Source organism: Limulus polyphemus, unplaced genomic scaffold (assembly GCF_000517525.1).
Source record: "Limulus polyphemus unplaced genomic scaffold, Limulus_polyphemus-2.1.2 Scaffold2615, whole genome shotgun sequence".
NCBI classification, from domain to species: Eukaryota; Metazoa; Arthropoda; class Merostomata; order Xiphosura; family Limulidae; genus Limulus; species Limulus polyphemus.
Genome location: NW_013668225.1, coordinates 58,694 through 74,379, shown reverse-complemented (window position 1 = coordinate 74,379; position 15,686 = coordinate 58,694). Strand labels below are relative to the sequence as shown.

Genomic DNA, 15,686 nt, shown 5'->3' with positions numbered 1-15,686 from the left:
CTTCTGTCCAGGAGACGGGTACCCCAGCTAGTAGTTTATAAGATAGTGTAAAACATTTAACTAGTCAAATGGTATATTTTTGCCATGAACCAACATTACATACGGATACTTAAAATTACTTATCGTTAGTGTTTCTCATCCAAGGGTTTGTTGACTTTGGTTTAAGTGCATTATTGTGTGTGATCAACTGAAACAAACAATACCTAATGAAATTGAGAAATCTTCAGTTTCAAAGAAAGAATATACTTCTTAACATTGCTCAGTTATATATACATAACTCTGCCTGTAAAAGCATTTGCTAGAGTACTTCTTTAAATACAGAATTCCAAGAATAATTCTAATCGCAGACACCGAAATCTACAAGTCTACTTGTCTTAAGCCTAACACAATTTTTATAAGCCATTTGATACAACAACAATTGTGATAGTGTATATGCCATTTACAAGCTGGTGAAGAATGGTTACGATTATATTTGTCATGAGACATTGGTATTAGGCCTATTACATTTTTGAGCATTACATTCATTATGTAATCCCATGTGTCTTATAACAAGTATAATTGCAATCATTCTTCGCCAGCTTGTAAAAGGCGTACACGTCATAACAGTATGGTTAGGATGTTCGTTTTACAAAGAGCTCCAACCTCTATATAAAAGTCCAGAGACACAATGTTTCGACATTCGTTTAGTCATTATCGTCGTATGAAATATTATGGAGTGATCATAATATAAAATATATATAATATCCATTAAAAACACTGTCTCTCTGGACTTTTATTTAAAGTATACACAGGGGGCGAACTTAGGTTACATGAGGGCCTGGGGCAATATAATAGCGATAAATAAATACAAGTGCTTATAATGCATAAAAATTTCAAAATTCCTTTTCGTTGGGGGCCCCAAGTGGTCGAGGTTCTGGTGCTGCTGCTCTTTCTGCTCCACCCATAATATGGCTCTGAGTATACATACAGTGGATTCCCCCCTTACAACAGCTTCATTTTTGTATTAATTGTTGTGTTTTGAACTGGCTGAATCTCTGAAGACACTGTAAATTGAAACGTCGGAAATATAAGGCCGTTTTTTCGTACAAGACCTGTCTTACAGTATATAAAATTTTTATCCAATTGTTTAGCGTAATGTTTATCATTACATAAAAAATGATATCTGTGCTCATTCTCGTTTTGTGAAAAATTTCTTTTTCCGTACGGTTTTTTAAGTTCTTTCCCTGATTTTTTAGTTCCAACAGCCATTCATTGATATATCAGTTGAAGTTACGTCAGTTGTTCTTGGCTCGTGCCGCGTGTGACAGCGTTTCGACTGCTGAAAATTGGTATCATAAGAGTGAGGAAGACGTTTTTCAAACTCTTAAAAAATTAAAAACGTACCTTAAAATTTCAAAATTTTTGGGCATCCTTTTCAGTCACCAGTATGTGTATAAATTAGATTTAAAGTCAAATTAAGGGCAGCTGAAGGTTGACATACTTTTTAAAAGTTAGTGATATACCCATGAAATTAATACGGTATGCTGCAAACAAAACTGTTCATTGAAATATAAATATTTTGATTGAATGAAATCCTACTAGCCTCGAATTTACTTATTTTGAATCTGACCTGAGGACTGATGGATCTTTATCATGACAGATTCTGAATATTTTTATTAGCAGAATCTGCTGGGCTAACAAGTTTAGCTGTTGAATCGACAAAAAATACTGTTTTCTCTAAGGTTAGACTTCGTGTTTTGAGGGCAATTGTACAATTGTATTAGCAGTTCAAATTTGTGTAGATGTAAATATGTTATGATTTCTGCACCAACTAATCATCTGGCGAGATTATTATTGTTTGAGATAATGGAGAAATACTGGTGTTATAACTTTGGGTGTACTGTTTTTATCATTAATTTACTTTTATAATACATGCCAGTACGGAAACGTCGCTTATCTTTAGGTTTTAAATCACATTCAGAAATATTTCTGACGTAAAGGTTCAGTAGAGTGAAGTAGTGTATCGTTAAATTTGAACAGATTGGCGTGGATTATTCAGTGACAAGATATAACGATTCCAACCTCAGCGATAGATTTAAACTAAAGATCAAAATTTTACTTGACTGAATTGAAACTTCTGATAACCTACAGCGAGCAAACATGGCTGGAGAAGGGCATAGGCCTACTATCGACAGAATTGATCAAAAACGCTACAGGTGAATCTAACTTTAAATGCTTTTCATGTAATTAGTAATACAAAAAGAAAAAAAAACGCCAAAGTTACAAAGTATTTTAGTTTCCAACACTTCAGTTAAAAACAACAAACACTTAAATCAAAAGTTGAAATATAGGCCTAGCCACAGGCGTGCAATTAAGTAGGCTAATAGTAATAAGTAAGATAGGCCTAGCCACAGGCTTGCAATTAAGTAGGCTAATAGTAATAAGTAAGATAGGCCTAGCCACAGGCTTGCAATTAAGTAGGCTAATAGTAATAAGGAACAAAGACCTAATATTACTGTTACAAATGTAGCATGTGACTTCCGAATCGATAGTCTAATGTCACCTGAGTAATGATTTTAATATAGTTAAGGTATGCAGCCAGTTGAATTCATCCAGTCAACCGGAACATCTTGCATTTAGTATTAACACCAGTAATAAATATTAATTATGAATACATTTCTTTCTATTTCCTCAACCCACCCACTTCCTCCTATAATGATAACGAATGTGATTGTGCGATAACCATTTATCAACAGCTTTTGATGCCTGCTAAGAAATGGTGTTCACTAATCACATCTGTACTGAGGAACGTCATTTGAAGCATTACAAATACTTTTAAAAGTGCTAAATGTTTTATTTCCAATGCTGATGAGACTGTTATTTTTGTTACTAAACCGATTAAGCTAGTTATAACTTGTCGTAATTGTCATATCCTAATTTTGCCACAGTAAATTAATTTTGATCACTTATAGACCTAATTTATAACTTTTAAATTATAATATACATTTATACATATACACACACACAAATGATTTTAAGACTGTATTTATGAAAATATGACACTGTATCAAAACATTATCCATTGTGAAAAATAATCTTGAAATTTTATCAAGTTAAAGTCACCTTTACTGAAGTATATAATATGCTTTATTTTTTTAAGATGAAACTGTAACTCAGTAAATTATAATGTCAACTGTAGTACAAATGTATGTGAAATAAATCTTTTTTTTTACTTTTTAAGAATTGAGATAACATTAAATTACTAACCATTTTGTACAGAGGAAAAGTTTATTCCAACTTGATCTATTCATAGATTCCTTCCAAAGTGACTGAACAAATAAATACTAACAAGTTTACAATTTTTGTCAAACTTCTAGAATTGTGATAAGCATTTGATACGTTTTGAAATCTGTAATTTGATTAACCCAATTCAAATACTCGGAAAAACATTAATACTTTATTCATTTTCTATAAATATTTATTTTTAAATAAAAAGTCTTCTCTGATCATGTCTATAATATTGCTGAAGATTTACTCATATTCAGTTTCATTTTATGATTCAGTGGCCTTGAGAAAAATTGGCTTTGTAATTTTGCATATAATAAATTGATTAAAAAAAACTTCTATCACATAGTCCATCTATCTGACATCAATGTCACTGAATCTCCAGTTAGGTTACTTTTACTTCTCTTGCATCATAGTATACTCATCTAAGAAACAGAATCAAGAAGAAAGCTCAGAATGAGGTTTTAGTTTATTAAAAGCTTTCTTCTCAAATCAATTTTCATTGAAACTAAGGGATGTACAATTTGAATATGCATTGTACACTTTTGCAAGATGTCTTTTAATTTTCTTCATTAATATTACGTACAATGGTAAGAGTAGTCTGGCAACTGACTATCTTATGTTTGATTAGAGTTGTGAAGCACAAATTTTTCGAATTGTGTCATATGACATCATACTGGTGGAAAAAAGACTGTTGCTGCCTTAGAACTTAGAATTTATTCAAGTTTTGCTTTGAAAAAACAGTTAAACAAATTAGAAACACCTTTAATGGACTAACAGAAGTAGTGTTTATGTGGAATTGTCAAACTGGCTACCTAAAAATGTGTATTCTTGTTCCACACTTGTTTTAAGCCTGTCCATTCATAGGTGCAGGAGACATAGTTAAGTAAGATTTTTAAATATATCTATTTTGAAGACATGAAAGGTAGATTAATAGAACTTAACAGTTGAGGAATTCTTAATATCTATAAATTTGGATCAGATCATTTTTAGGATTCAATATATTAACATTAGCTTCAAAGTATTTAAAACTCGCATAACTAAACATTTTGTGATTGTATAAGGCTTAAAGTACTAACATTGAGCGTTAAACAATCGGTTTGAATGCGAATGTTTTGAACTGTTTTTTTGCTTTGAAACTTTCTTCAGGTGTGTTTGGAAAGTAGTTTCACCTGCAACATACGATTATCTCACGGATCTGTATGTCATACTATAAAAAAAAGTACAAGTTCTAATTTTTTTTTCATGCTAGATTATTTTGAGATTTTCTCCATACATCTTCTTTTCAGTTTAAAGTAGATTAATCACAAAGTTGGTGTACATATCTCTTCAGCAGTGAAGTTTATGTAATTTATAAATGCTTATTTATAGGTGTCGTCTTCCAGTTCCAATGTTTTCTAGAAATGATTTCAGTCTGTGGAGTATATTGAGACACTGTATAGGAAAGGTATGTAAAGATAATTGTCATTTCTTTTTAAGTTTTAAAGGTTTAGATAAGCTTCTGTAAGGTATCATGTACTGTTCTGTACAATATAAATGGCCTGGTAGTTGAGGTGTTCGACTCGCAATCTGCGTGTCACAGGTTCACCGAACATGCTTACCTTTTCAGCTGTGGGGGCATTATAATGTGATGGTCAATCCCACCATTCATTGGTAAAAGAGTAGCCCAAGAGTTTGTGATGGGTGGTGCTGATCAGCTGCCTTCCCTCTAATCTATTACTACTAAATTATAGACAGCTACACAGATAGCTCTCATGTAGCTTTATGCCAAATTTTAAACAGCCCAAACATTATAAGTATTGGAATATTCAGTAATATAGTGCAATAGAAATTCTAGGGAGTTATTCCAAGTTATATTTTTGAAAATCAGTATTGGTTGCTTAATATAAATAATTCTTTGTTGTTTTTATTTTTTGTGATCATGCCTTGTAAGTTTGACTAATGGGTATGTTATTTTGATTTCCTAAACAACGATGCAGCATCAAAAATTAGATGAATTGCAATTAAAAAAGAAAATGAATAATTAAAATGCTTTTTGAAATAATTTCAATCCTAAAGAAGGAGCTATACTTTTCAAAGGTACTCCATTTATTTTGTTGGTTATATTGTAGCTGTTTCTGATTATAATTTTCTTATAACTTTGAGTGTGTGTCTATATATGTATATATTTGCACATCTAAAATATCATTTTAAAAAATCCACGAGTTATAGTTTGTAAAGCTTTGTGATATTTCACATAGTTTAATGTGAGATAGGCTTATCTCCAACACATTTTGGTATAGTTTATAGGTCACAGAAAGTACCAGGATTTATAACTAATCTTTGAAAGGTAACAAAACTTTCTGCAATAAAGATAATTATTATCTTACAGGATTTTTTTTTAGACTGTTTTTCCTTACATGTTTTTTTTTTAACCAATTTTCAAGTAAATCTCTATTGTTTGGATAAAGTGTATGAAAATACTTTATTACTAACTTTGTTGCATAGCCCCAATATATTGTAGAATTAACTTGCCATATTGCTAAGAGTTTTTTTTGTGAAGGATATAAGTAATACAAGAAAGAAAAAAACCGGTAAGCTGTGTTATACACATTTATGAGCAAATACATTTCACCATCTTACCCTGTTGATGTGATGACATACATTTATAATTAACCCTTAACTACTAGAATGATTTTTGATGAGGCCTCAGACTCCAGAGATATTTTTAAGAAAACTATTAAAGAACTATATAGACCATCACTGTAGTAATTAAGGGTTAGAGTCAAAATAGACTGTCTAATATTTTAATTAAAGTTTTTCATAATTTGTGAAACATCTAAGTTTTGTGACATTGCTACACTCACATGAAATGCTACGCTGTTCGACTTCTTTCGGCCTTCTCTTTATTTTTTTATAACACAAATTCTTTGTTCAGTTTTATTATTTCAATCACTTGAGTATTACTTTACTTCATGTCTGTTACAGTAAAATAGAAAGTGATCAGATGAATTTAATGTTATGTTATATTTTTTGTAGGAGTTATCCAAGATTACCATGCCTGTAGTGTTTAATGAACCACTTAGCTTTCTCCAGCGAATCACTGAATACATGGAGTACAGTTTTTTGTTACAGAAAGCTGACGAATGTGATGATCCAGTAGATAGAATTCAGGTAATATACTAGAAATACTATAGCATCCTCTGGTGGAAATTCACAAGTATGGTTATGTCTCAGAAATTAAGTTTTACTAGTTAAAAACAAATTATGTTTTCCATATTTAAGTTTATACTTCATTTAAGTTATGTTCATGGAAATGAGTATTATTTTTGTGTAACTACTTAAACTGTTTAGAACAGCAAAGTCTTATTAAAAAATAAATCATTTTCAAACATGATGGTATCTCTTAATGCTATTCAACATTACCGTCTCCAAGAATAAGATGCTCTCTGAAATAAATAAGCTCACTATATTTGTGAAGGAAGATTTATTATATTTAAACCAGTGATTATAATACACTACTTAAGTTGCATGTAGATGAAAATTGTTTCCAATCATATTACAAATTGTTTATCAAACTAAACTTCTATTACTGTTCAGAAAAGTGTCTTCATGATCTGTATTAAGGTATTCTAGTTGTTTGTTTTTTCCACAGAATTTCTTTTTGGATCTTATGTAAATTTGTGTTTTTTTTTTCAGTACTTTGAAAAAAAATTAATTTGTTATATATAGATAATTGTTTCCGTAGGTATTTTAAGTAATACTTCACCCAAGTTTCCGTTATCAGCATGCTGACTATTCACAGAAACACCGAAGACCTTGGCTCTGTGTACATCTAATATATATAAGGTACTATCACAATATAATAAAATCAAAGATTATTTCAAAGAACTTCAAAACTCAATCCCCCTATTTTAAGTCTTCAATATACCACAAAACCACCTTGTATGTATCATCATGATCACAAGAAAATCGCTGGTAATATTTTCTTGGCTCCAAATGAAATGTTCACGAGAGACAGCGCTGGCCGTACAAAGCATTTAATGTTACAGTTTTAAACATCAAAAGCTGGTGAATAAAAGTGACCAACTGGCCTAACAATAGTGATGAAAATCATAATAAATTGTGGTGTTTTTTTTTTACTTTTCTTTTAATTAGTTCATTACAGATTTCAGTTTAGAGACATGTTACAACAGGAAACTGGAGAAAACTAATCGCAGTCTAGTGTTATTTTTATCACTATGAGAATCAAGTTTTGTGATTATGTGCCTTAAATGGGCCATCAGCAACAAATGTCTGTTTTATTAATAATGTTTCAGAAGGCTTATTTATTGCTTTGTATATAAAATAATATTTTTGAACAGAATTATGTTTGCTCACATACCAGTTCAGTTGGTGAATTTTGTTCTAGAAAGGAAGGCTTTCTGGGTACTGGCATATAGACAAGAAATAGATAGAAAATTCTGTTTTACATACCTTTAATTTAAAACCTCTAATATACTAATTAAGAGGAATGTATAAAAAAGCACTTGCAGTCTAGTGTGGTTTTTATCACTGTTACTTAGGCATGTTGGTTCCATTGTTTTGCCATTTAAAATTATAACACAAAACTGGATTATACAGTGGTGAAGGAATGGTAAATGCAGTAGCATACAAAATGGTATTCAACAAGTAAAAGAAGTTTTCATTACAAATGAAAATAACCCAAAACACAGATGAAAGACTTTAGTTGTGTAAAATGCGTTTGTTTGGTTTAATCTCAGTAATTCCAGTAGATGTGTTGAACAATTTTTTTTTTTTTTTAACTTTTAGTATGTTGCAGCTTTTGCTGTTTCTGCACTAGCTTCTAACTGGGAAAGACTAGGAAAACCTTTTAATCCTCTGCTTGGAGAAACTTATGAATTAGTCAGGTAAGTCTCTTTTTTCTTTCTCTCTCTCTCTTAAGTGTGATTAATTTTGTTTACTTCTCAAAACATGTTGCTAAAATCTAAGTTTGTTTATGCTTATCTACATCTAATGTTAACTTTATGTTATACTTACAGAGTAACCTTAATAAAGATAGGTGTAGCAAATTTGTATTAATATGTAGCAAAATAATAAAATAACATGTGGTATTTTTTATGCAATAAATTAATCAAAAAACCCATGTATATAAAAAAAATAATGTTTTGAATAACATTTCAAATGGACCTTACCCAGATGTATTGGGAGAGTGTTGAGCTGAACACTTTTTTTGTTATATAAGTAAGCCTAAAGTCCAGCCATAGTTATACTCATAAAGCTAAGCAGGTCAACCATTCTATATGTGGTTAAATGATGTAAACAAATCTGTTGAAATAAAATAATAACAGTAAACCAGACTAAGATATTTATCTAAAGTAATATACAAGTATAGATCAGTGCATCTGATATGTTAAAATGAAATTAACTGACTTGAATCTTTTCTTTTTCTCTCGAACAGGGAAGATTTTGGCTTTAGGGTTGTATGTGAACAGGTTAGTCACCACCCACCAGTCAGTGCTTTCCATGCGGATTCTCCACATTTTATTTTCCATGGATCCATCCATCCAAAACTCAAGTTCTGGGGTAAATCTGTAGAAATCAAACCAGATGGCATGCTCACTGTCAAGCTTTTAAGGTAAAAAAGAAGCTTTATCTTGTGATAAAAGTTCTTGAGCAAGAATTTTGATTTCATAACAACAACAAAAAATTTCATGGCAAATTTGTAAGGACTAAAAAAATTTTCAAGGTTAATTTAAAATGACACATTGGTCAAAAATGTATATTTACTTGTAAAAATAAATAAAAAATCTTGTAACAAAATAGGTTTCTTAAAGTGAATTTATTTATCAAAAGTATTTATTAGTCTTAAACTTTGGAATTGTGTGTGTGTGTATATATATATCTGTGTGTGTGTATGTAGATGTATTACAAGCTAAAGTGTTCTAAAATACCAAGCTTTGTAAAACAAAAAATGCATTTTATTTTCAAACTTTTAATAGGGTATTATCGTCAGAATTATCATTGACAACTAGGATACTAAATCCTAAATATTATGGGTTCTGATTTATTGTAGTCAGTTTGTTATACTGTATTATTTTTTGTTAATGTATAAGGTACTATTGAAATAATTTAGTCCACATCTGTTTAGTTAGAATATTTTTAATCAGAAGTTCTCAGTAATGGGTTAGCTTGTAACAAAACTAGTGTTATTATAATACATGTAAACCTAAAGAATTGTAACCCATGTCTGAAGTGATTTGGTGTGAGGTGTAAAAAAAAACTAGTGTTGTAAGTTTAATAAACATCGTTTTCTATTATTAGTGTATTGAAATGTTGCAGGCAATTTCTTTGTTGACTTTTTTTCATTAAATGCAAAAGAAGATTCGCTGAGGCCTGAAACTAATGTTAAAGAAGCTAATAATAAAGTACTTTTAATTTGATAGAAAAAAAAGTAGTCATTTGTGAGAAACGGTTTCTTTGAAGATTGTAAAGAGTAATATGTTATACCTTATGATGGATTTTGTATAAATCTAAAAACTTGTGGCCGTGAAAAGAATAGGTTTTACAGTTTGTTTTTCTTCTGTAGACATAATGAAACGTATACTTGGACCAATGTAAGCTGTTGTGTCCATAACATCATTGTTGGGAAACTCTGGTTTGAGCAGGTACAGTTTGAGTTATTGAGGTTATTATTATTATGGAAAATGGGTGAAACAGTGGTACAGCTTTGGTATTAAAAGTGTGTGGGGCCTTTCTATAGCTGGGGCTTGAGTGTTAGAGTATCTGAGATAAAAAAAAAGTTACAAACAAATACAATAAAACATTGCATACCTTTTATGACTATTTAAAAGATCCAAGTATTTTCCTGCAGTGGTCATTCATGGCTATAAATTATTGGCACATTGATCTCATGCCGAGACTATCCAGTGAAGCTCAATGTGCATTGTAAATTGGTACGTTATTCAGTTGATTGTTAGTAGTTTCTGCTGGTTGCTAATGGAGACTTGTTGTTGTAAGTTGTAACTAATAATTAGAGTAAATTCCTGAGAAATATGTTTTAATACTGATGCAGTGTAAGGGGGACATTTCCTCTCTCATTGAAAAGTGAGGGTACGTGCCTCAACATCCTACATTCAAAATATATCTTGAGTTAAAACGTGAAAGAGAATGTAAATATATAAGGAAATTTAGAAAAAATCAATTTCAAAACTTTTTTTTTTCTCTTTGGAAAAAATACAATAGAATGAAAGCAGTTTTAGAAATATATATTTCATTTTTGCTTCACACTAAAAAGTTTAATGTTTTACTAATAATTGCTTGCTCCCTAAAAATAGTTTTCAGTTGTGGCTTTTTCAGAGATTATTTTTTTCCATGCAACATGGTGTATAAAGCACCCATTTTGGCAAACTCATGATTTTAAATCATTTTGAAATCTACATTAATCTGGTATTGTTCATTTAATTTGATTTAGTATTTGAAACAGCTATTTCTTATTATATATATATTTTGTTTATAATTCTCCAATGGGTTTTTAGAGAATGTTTACTGAGATACTGTCAGTTCTAGATAATTATAGAAGTACAGGAATTGTCTTTATTAAGTTATCAGAGTTGTATTTGTGAACGATATGTTTAAGAAACAAATGTAATGACATAATAGACAACTTAATGAGATCTTAGATCGGTCTTAAATTCAGCTTTGCCATATATTTGACCTTAAAAATAATCAATTTAGAAAGATAACCAGTAATAGTCGCATTAATAATGATTTATTTTTCTATTTCAAATGTAGTACGGTATGTTAGAATTGATAGGACATGACACAGGCCTTAGTGCTGTTCTGAACTTCAAACCAGCTGGTTGGTTTAGTAAGGACTTGCATCGGATAGATGGTTTCATATACAACAGGCAGTAAGTAAACCCTTGTTGGATAATACCATACTTTTGTAAATTTACTAATGTTTTTGTTTCTGCACATGTCACAAGATTTTAGTGAGTTACATTAAAAATTTAATTAAACTACTATGTTATTAGTTGGCATCTAAATGTAGCTAATAATTCAGATTTTAATATTATATAAGTTTTATGTTCTTAACTTTATAAGGAAATATAAAAAACTCCTCAATTTCCCCTTGTATGAGAATTGTGAAATTTGCTCTTTAGGTATCCTCTCTTCTCTAATCTATTTACCACCCTACCGAGAAGTACAAATTTTAATGTAAATTACTCATTATAATGTTGTCATTGCTCAGGCAAAGCATAATTTTTGTAACCTTCAATCTTATTTGGTTACAGAGACATAAACTAGAAAATTGGACCCCCTCTTGCCATGCCCACCTGCCACATCCTCTCTTTCATAAATTGTTAATTGTTAATCTCTAACATTTAATACTGTATTCTTTGTAACCAATAGAAAGCGATTTATGTATTATGTTGTTTTCTGTACAGAGAATTATTTATTAGTTCAAACTGTGTTCCAAAAAGAAATTTTTAATGGCTCTTGTCACATAGTTAGAAATCCAGAAAAATTTTGATAGTTATAGGAAATTGTTTGCTTTTTTTACATATTATTATTTTGTGTTCTTTGGTGCCTTATTCAATTAAAAATAAATTATAAAATGCAGTAGTACCATTAGTATACAAATTAGGGTAAGTTTCATTGACAGTCAATAGCAAAAAAAAAGACCCAGGTGAGTACTATATTTCTTGTTTTTTATGTGTATTTTTTTTATCATTATTGTTAAGTAACTAAAATGTTAAAAGTTAGACTTTTTAGGTTGGATTAGCAGAAATAATGAATAATAATAATAATGATAACAATTTTTTCATGTGGTGTACTCATGAGTAGCCCCTATATTATGTACTTTGATAGGGTAACGTGAGTTACACCTTTGCCAATTTATTTACAACTTGTGTGGCAGGAATATCAGTTAGACACAGTCCAAAGGGCTAAAGAACAATAAAATCTATATAGAAACAGATGTATACTGTAACAAGTTTAGAGATATTTAAGATAAACAGTGTAGTTTTATGTTACAATTTGAAGTCATTCTAGAAGGAAAAAAACTAATTTAGATTTACTTTGAAATTCGTTTTGATCAATTTGACCAACCTCATATAAAGTTAAGGTAGAGAAAATAATAGATAAAATATAAAGTTTTACTGTAAAAATAACATTTGAAATTTATTTAGGAGGTTTTAGAAATTACACAAATAAAATTTGAGTTTTTTTCAGATGAAGAAAAGTATTTTTATTCTTAATGTGAAAATCCCTTTACGCTCAGAGCAGCCAACAATTTGACTCCATATATTTGTGGAGAAAGTTTTAGTGAAACTAATTCATTAAAATTTCTGATCCTTTGTCTGCAAAAGACTCTTAATGATTACAGAAAACTTGTGAAATTTAGTGAAGATACACAAAACATTTTAGAAGCTATTGTACGGAAACTATAATGGTCAATTTGGGGTCATGAACTCGGCATCCCCAGTGGCACAGCGGTATGTCTGCAGACTTACAACGCTAGAAACCGGGTTTCGATACCCATGGTGAGCAGAGTACAGATAGCCCATTGTGTAGCTTTTTACTTAACTTCAAACCCAACAACAACAACAATGAACTTGTAGCAAGAGAGCTAATAGATGATACTACAGCTTGCACATCTTAATACGCTGTAACAGATATAATAATTTTTCTGATAGCAGTTCCTTAATTGTGTTTAAATAGAACTTAGTTTTCACTGAGGAGATGTGTTTTCTTTGGATGATCCATTTGAATCTTAAATTACAGTACGCCCTCTTAACAATCATTAACTTGGTGACATATTTTCATACCTCATAAGAAATTCTTCTTTGTTTCTTTTTAAAGGTGTTTGCAATGAGAAAATTTCTTATTATGATATTAACAAATCATATTACTTCAAAATTCTTTATTATGGAAATACTTGTGTGACATAAATTTCTAAAGTTTCTTAATGCCATTTTGAACATGTTGTTATTAACTTAATGTTTGTAAGCCTAAAGTTTAATCACATGCAAGTTATGACAATTAAGTAAAATCCAATATTGAAATTCTAATTTCATAAGCTTTTTAAAAGCCTGAAATGGTAATTTTAGTATAAACAGAAATTACCATTTCAGGCTTTTAACAAGAGTACTCGTATCTGTAGTAAGTAATTTATTTGGACTATCACCACATTTTTTAATGCAACACTTTCGGCTCAATTACCTGAGCCTTCAACAGGTGTGAAAACGTCTCGCACCTGTAGAAGGCTTAGTTAATTAAGCCGAAAGTTGTGCATTAAAAAAAAATGTGGTGATAGTTCAAATAAATTACTTAATAGAAATTATCATTCTTACACACATAAATATCTACATAAATCCTTTCACTATCTTTTTGTATCATCTTTATTCTTGACACAAGGTTTATATATGATGTTTACACACATTTAAGAAGAAAAATTTCATTACCAAATCATTAGTATGTTGAATTTTAAGCTATTATACAGTTGTAGTTTGTGTGCAGTAGTGTTTTATTAATACGCATGATATTGATGATATTTTAATGTTTAATCCTAAATCTGGTAAGTAACAGAATCTTTTTTTTTAATACTAAATAATTTATTAATGAGACAGTTTTCAATTTGGGTATATGTTGCTATCTGTCACACATACAATTATGTTATTTTATCAATAATGTAGTTATTAAACTGGGTTAAATAAATGTGATCTTAGAAGTCCAACTTGCAGTTTAAAAGCGATATACATTGTTATTAAAATAAGCACCAAATCAGATACTACACCATGAAAGTTTTCCTGTATAAATTAACCCTGAAATTACTAACTTGTTTTTGTACTCTTCACTTATATTGCATCATATCGAGTAGTTTTTAGTTGTTACGGCACTGTAAAGAAATGGCCAAAAAATTGATGAAATCTCTCATGAAGTTTTCTGTGTGAAATACTTAAGGTTCTCCAGCAGTAATTGGTGGTACCTTTGTTTACATTTTTTTTGTGACTGGTGTTATGTTAGGAATCTTGAAACCAACAGAGACATGGAATCACAATCAATTTAATGCATAAATAATTTTGAAAAATGTGCTTTAAAAAGTCCTTGGGAGTTCTAGAGTTAAATTATCGTTTTTATTTTTTCCTATCGTATCTTGAACATATAACTTAAGGAAGATATTTTTTTCCTACTGTATCTTGAACATATAACTTAAGGAAGATATTTTTTCCTACTGTATCTTGAACATTTAACTTAAGGAAGATATTTTTTTCCTACTGTATCTTGAACATATAACTTAAGGAAGATATTTTTTTCCTACTGTATCTTGAACATATAACTTAAGGAAGATATTTTTTCCTACTGTATCTTGAACATGTAACTTAAGGAAGATATTTTTTAGGTTCCACTGTTGTTAAGTTGTGTAACTTCTTACTATTTAGAAAAAGAAAACTTCGTTTTTTATATGGAAAATGGACAGATTATTTGAAGAGTGCCGAAGTTGAAGCATACGATGAATATGTTCGCACACATCCTGCCAAGTTTTGTCCCCCGGATCGAGCAGAACCAGAAGATGTTAAGAACACTCCTTTTCTGAATAACGCTCCAACAAGTAGCCCAGCTCACAATCCAAAAAAAATGGTGTCAAAACTGAACAGTTTTAAAAAGTCTTTTACAAGCAACAGTAGTGGAGGCAAAGAAAGCAGTACCAAATCTTCAAGCCTGATCTCTATGGTAAATACATTTTGTTGTCTTGTTTGCTTATGTTTCTCTTATTCAAGTTTGAAAGTCGGGGATTTTACAGTTAATCAGTGGAAAAGCCTAATAGTAGAAAAGAAAAAAATGTCCTTAACTAGTTAAAATCCTGTTGAGTATAATACGTGATAGAAAGTAACAGTTTTCTAATGAGATGATGGGCATATGGACAGAGAATGGCTCATGATTCCTAACGAAGTACAAGTTGGTTTAATTTATGTTCTAAACTTTTACTATGTTAGTTACAAGGTACACTTAGTATGTTGTGTTTGTTGATGAAAAAGAAAAAAAAGCTGTTAATTAATATATTATATTAATAATATAACAGGCATATGAGTAGAAAATGGCCCATGATCCCAGGTGAACAATAATTTAGTTTAATTTATGGAGTAAAATTTTACTTTTTCTTAGTAGGTAAAAGATCCTTGCTAAGTTGTGTTGTGCACCTGTTGTACAATGTTTGTTGCTTATCCAACAGAAAAACTCCCTGTTAAGGTAGCACTTTTGTTGCTAATAATACAAATTAATTGTACAGGTAGGTGAATTATAGTATTTTGGCACTTGTGTATAAAGTTCAAATCATAAATAATATTCAACGTTAAACTGGTATACAATTAAAAACATTTTATTTAGGCCTATCTATGGCCTTCAAAAAGTTGACGACTCTACGTGTCGTAACGTCT

The 15,686-nt window shown here is 30.3% G+C and overlaps 1 protein-coding gene across 1 annotated transcript in view; it reads left to right on the top strand.

The window, feature by feature from the left end:
* Positions 1-15,686, top strand: part of LOC106467435 (oxysterol-binding protein-related protein 1-like) — a 59,130-nt gene that overhangs the window by 38,213 nt on the left and 5,231 nt on the right. The window contains 7 exon segments of the mRNA XM_013927785.2: positions 4,636-4,711; positions 6,283-6,417; positions 8,056-8,153; positions 8,705-8,881; positions 9,833-9,911; positions 11,038-11,156; positions 14,691-14,982. Of these exon segments, the coding sequence (XP_013783239.1) occupies positions 4,636-4,711; positions 6,283-6,417; positions 8,056-8,153; positions 8,705-8,881; positions 9,833-9,911; positions 11,038-11,156; positions 14,691-14,982 (976 nt within the window).